Source organism: Vigna unguiculata, chromosome 3, assembly GCF_004118075.2.
Source record: "Vigna unguiculata cultivar IT97K-499-35 chromosome 3, ASM411807v1, whole genome shotgun sequence".
Taxonomy (NCBI): domain Eukaryota; kingdom Viridiplantae; phylum Streptophyta; class Magnoliopsida; order Fabales; family Fabaceae; genus Vigna; species Vigna unguiculata.
In genome coordinates this window covers 41,840,958-41,845,303 of record NC_040281.1, presented here as the reverse complement: position 1 = coordinate 41,845,303, position 4,346 = coordinate 41,840,958, and the positions used below count along the sequence as shown (strand labels likewise).

The following is a 4,346-nucleotide window of genomic DNA, read 5'->3' as shown; positions in this document are numbered from 1 at the left end:
AAGATATTTTCAACAAATACTTATTAGTATTTTTTTCTATGAAGTATTAAAAAATTTTAAATTTTTTAATGGGTTAAATATATTTTTGATCCCTTAACTATTAGTGAAAATTAGAATTAGTCTCTCTTTCAAACTTTGGCCTAATTTAGCCCATCATCTATAATTTAATCATTTTAACTAATTTTTTTTAAGCTTATTGTACGTTTTAAACGTATCTCATAATAGTTTATTAGCTAACGTTGAAGCGAAAATGAATGTGTTAAGCTGTGTAAACAACTCAAATATTATCATAAAATGCATTTGAAACGTTAAATAAACTTAACAAAATTTGATTAAAATACTTAAATCCATACATTTCTAAAGTTAGAAAACTAAATTGGATTAAAATTTTGAAAAAAAGTCAAATTTTAATTAAGAGAATTAAATCCATACAGTTCTAATTTTAATTTTCATGAAAAATTAAGGGATTAAGAACATATTTAATTTTTTTAATTGAGTATGATATTTAATCACACGTAATTATTATCTTACTTCGTCACCTAACTTGTTTTTACATTAAAAAAATGTAAAATTTGATGATTAATATAAAACGATAAAAGACTTCAATATTGTTTTATGAAAAGTGAGTTGAAAAGAGGGATAGTTATTACCTACATGAATGGAAATCAATAGGGACATGAGAACTTCATAATCCAACTCATTTTTGAATAAAATTAATAAAAAAAATGGACAATAATAATCCAAAAAAAATTAAATAGTAAAAACTCAATAGAAAATATAAAAACTTTGAATATATTTGATACAATAGAAAAATATGAAAAATATGACAATTTAAAATTTAATTAAACCTAATGAAAAATTATTAGGTAATTCATGTTATTGATAAATCTTTATGTGGTATGTAATTAAGTCATATTAATTATTTTATTTTAAAATTAAAAAATTAAATGTATTTTCATTAGAAATCGTTAGGAGCCAAAGAACTGTCTAATAATGTTTGCTGATTAGTTACAGTATAGAGCATTTCTTAATGAACTACTTAAGCATTTGAACTTTCAACGTAATTTTATGCGTACTCTCGTCTCCATATGTAGGAGTCAACTTCATTAATATCACATCATGCATGCATTCGCAAGACGAAGCAGGAGCCAAATTTGAAAAAAAGGCGTACGAAATTAAATTCAGTGATCACAGTTGATCTATAAATATCTCAATCGATCGTCGGAATGAAACAAACATATCATTCACCATTTCTTTCTTAACAATGGGTGACATGAAACTGTGTTCTTTGATGCTATGCCTGTTGGTGCCGACGCTGATGGTTGGGGCCAAAGCGCAACGATGCGGTAGAGAATTTGGTGGAGCAGTGTGCGGAAATGGGTTATGTTGCAGCCAATATGGGTGGTGCGGAAACAGCAATGAACATTGTGGAACAGGTTGCCAGAGCCAATGTCAAGCTAGTAGCAGCGGCGATATCAGCAGCATCATTAGCCCTTCTCTGTTCGAAGAAATGCTAAAACACCGGAATAATCAAGCATGTCCGGGGCGTGGATTCTACACCTATGACGCTTTTATCACTGCTGCTAGATCTTTCAGAGGTTTTGGCACAACAGGTGATACCAACACCCGCAAAAGGGAGATGGCAGCTTTCTTCGGTCAAACTTCTCATGAAACCACAGGTTCGATCGTTCATAGTAGTTTTGGAATGATTTTATATATGTGTGTGTGTGCGAATAATTAATGTTTTGGTTTGCGTATAGGAGGATGGCCAAGTGCACCAGATGGTCCATATGCGTGGGGATATTGTTTTATCAACGAACGGAACCAGCAGGTTTATTGCAGTGGTGGAGGATGGCCATGTGCTCCTGGTAAAAGCTATTACGGACGTGGACCAATTCAACTCACACAGTAAGTAATCAAAAATCTTAATTAAGAGAAATAACACAAATTATCTTAACTTTTTCTCTAAAAGGATTTCTTTTGTTGTGAACACACAGCAACTACAATTATGGGCTAGCTGGTAGCGAACTTGGATTGGATTTGACGAATGATCCGGATCTAGTAGCAAGAGACCGAAACGTAGCGTTCAGAACAGCTATATGGTTTTGGATGAGGCCACAAGGAAACAAGCCATCGTCCCATAATGTCATTACCGGAGGATGGACGCCATCTGCTGCTGACACCAACGCTGGGCGGCTTCCCGGCTACGGTGTTATCACCAACATAATCAACGGCGGACTCGAATGTGGGCGCGGCCCGGATTCTCGGGTCCAGAGTCGGATCGGGTTCTACCAGAGGTACTGTCAGTTGCTCGGTGTGAGTCCTGGGAACAATTTGGATTGCAACAATCAAGCCCCTTTTTAACTAATCCTATACCTCAATAAAATGTATTATCATGAAAGAATGAAATAAGAAAAACAACTTTTATCACATTATCTAATAATTCATCATCTGCTTTCATATTAAGGAATTTTTGTAGATGTTTTATGTAGATTTCATAAAATACGTCAAATAATTAAAATCAAATAAAAATATGGCTGCATCTTAAATTGAAACAAAATCCTTAAATAAGGAGAAAATAATAAAATGACTTAGTAAAAATTTATTAATTCCTTTCATTACCTTAACTAAACTAAACTCCTCTTTTAATTTCTAAAATAATTCAATCTTTAATGGGTTTACTAAAAATATTTGTAATTTGTTCCATTACCAACAAACTCTTAAATAATAACAAATTTTATTAACAAAAATATGTTTAAAGTCCAATTTTCTAGTTAGAGATTAATTTTTTTTTAATCTAATTAATGGTTGTGACCAATTTTTATTAAAAATTATTTTAGTTACAAATTTAAATACTAATTATAATTTTTTGAAATTATTTTAATTATTATTTTTAGTTTATGAATTGGTGTTTAAATTAATTACTATAGTAACTTGTTGATAAAATTTGTCGTTATCAATGATTTTATTTTAGTATTTTTTTCTTAAGCACTTTGATTTCACGTCAACTTTCAGATATTATGAAATTAAATATCAATATAAAACATTGGATTTTTCCATAATGTAATTGTAGACTTATTTTCATAAAATATTCTAGTTGAAGTATCATGCTTACGATGAACTACTATAAAAATTCTTCTTGGTCACACATTATTTGGGTTGCACAACTGGTCAAACAACTGTATTGTGCTTTGGTGATTGAAAGTTCAACAACTCATTGGTTATTTCAAGAGCATGATATTATGATATTAATGTAAAACTAATCTGGAAAAAGGAATAAATACTGAGCTTTAGTTATTGTCACTGCTTTTTCGTTTTAAACATTCACTCTCTAAACTTTGATAGTATTGTAATATATTATAGAAAAAAAACAGATTTGATGAACCAAAGCATAAGATACCTTTAAATTTTATAGTTCTTTATTCATCACAAAGTAGTTGCAATAATAAATTGAGAAAAGCATTAATAAATTGAGAAAAGCATGTATCGATTTTTGAAGTCCTTAAAACAGAGAATATAATACAACTAAAATCAGATAAAATAATATATACAAAAACTGTTATGATAAAAAATAATAAAAGACAAATTAGTTAAAAATACAAAATTAAAATAAATATGTACAATTAACACAATTTATTATTCATTAAAGAAACTAAATAAAGATATAAAAAGTAAATTGGCTGTATAATAAAATTTTATATGTCTAATGCATCATTGTGACCCACTTCAATTTGATGGCTTATGTTACTTAAATACATCTCCGTTCTCCACTTGGAACTCAGAACACATGGAAAGGAACCTAAAAAGATCTTAGTCTTGCCTTGATCAACAGCTGTGGAAAGAAGAGGATGATAAAATTTAATCCTTGGAAGAACATTACATGACACAGTAGATCAGAATCTCAACCATTCAGCATGACAGATAACCAGATCCAATTTTTATCACCAATTTTATCATCATACAGATGAATGAATAAATGAATTTTTATCAAACCACTCATGGATTATCTGCAAAGCGAAGATGGATAGCTTTTGCTCTACACTCACCACTGCCAGAAAAATTAAGTCACCAGTAAGAGACCATGGATCCGAAACCTGGGTAGACAGATTGGTGAAATCTCGCCCAAAACAACAGGTACATATGTATGTAATCCAAATGTGATGGACTGTTTAGATGAACTAAGAACAATTGAATAGCTGCGTATAGAAACACCAGAAGAGAACAAAAAATTGGAAAAGAAAAGAAAAACAATAAAAAATCCAACAAAAAAAGAATAATTTTAAATTGCGCATGTCAATTACATATTCAGACCTTTTAATCCACTCAATTCACTCAGCTTGACTATT

The 4,346-nt window shown here is 30.3% G+C and overlaps 1 protein-coding gene across 1 annotated transcript; it reads left to right on the top strand.

The window, feature by feature from the left end:
* Window positions 1-1,244: 1,244 nt before the first annotated feature.
* Window positions 1,245-2,430, top strand: LOC114178785 (endochitinase-like). Its single transcript, XM_028064876.1, has 3 exons — window positions 1,245-1,679; window positions 1,761-1,908; window positions 1,998-2,430. Exons 1-3 carry the CDS (start codon window positions 1,265-1,267, stop codon window positions 2,362-2,364), a joined length of 930 nt encoding a protein of 309 aa, XP_027920677.1. The 5' UTR covers window positions 1,245-1,264; the 3' UTR covers window positions 2,365-2,430.
* The last annotated feature ends 1,916 nt before the right edge of the window (window positions 2,431-4,346 follow it).

Coding starts and splice junctions, on each gene's coding strand:
- LOC114178785 (XM_028064876.1), top strand. CDS start 1,265: ATGGGTGACATGAAACTGTGTTCTTTGATGCTATGCCTGTTGGTGCCG. Junction 1,680..1,760: donor AACTTCTCATGAAACCACAG/GTTCGATCGTTC, acceptor GTTTGCGTATAG/GAGGATGGCCAAGTGCACCA. Junction 1,909..1,997: donor GGACCAATTCAACTCACACA/GTAAGTAATCAA, acceptor GTGAACACACAG/CAACTACAATTATGGGCTAG.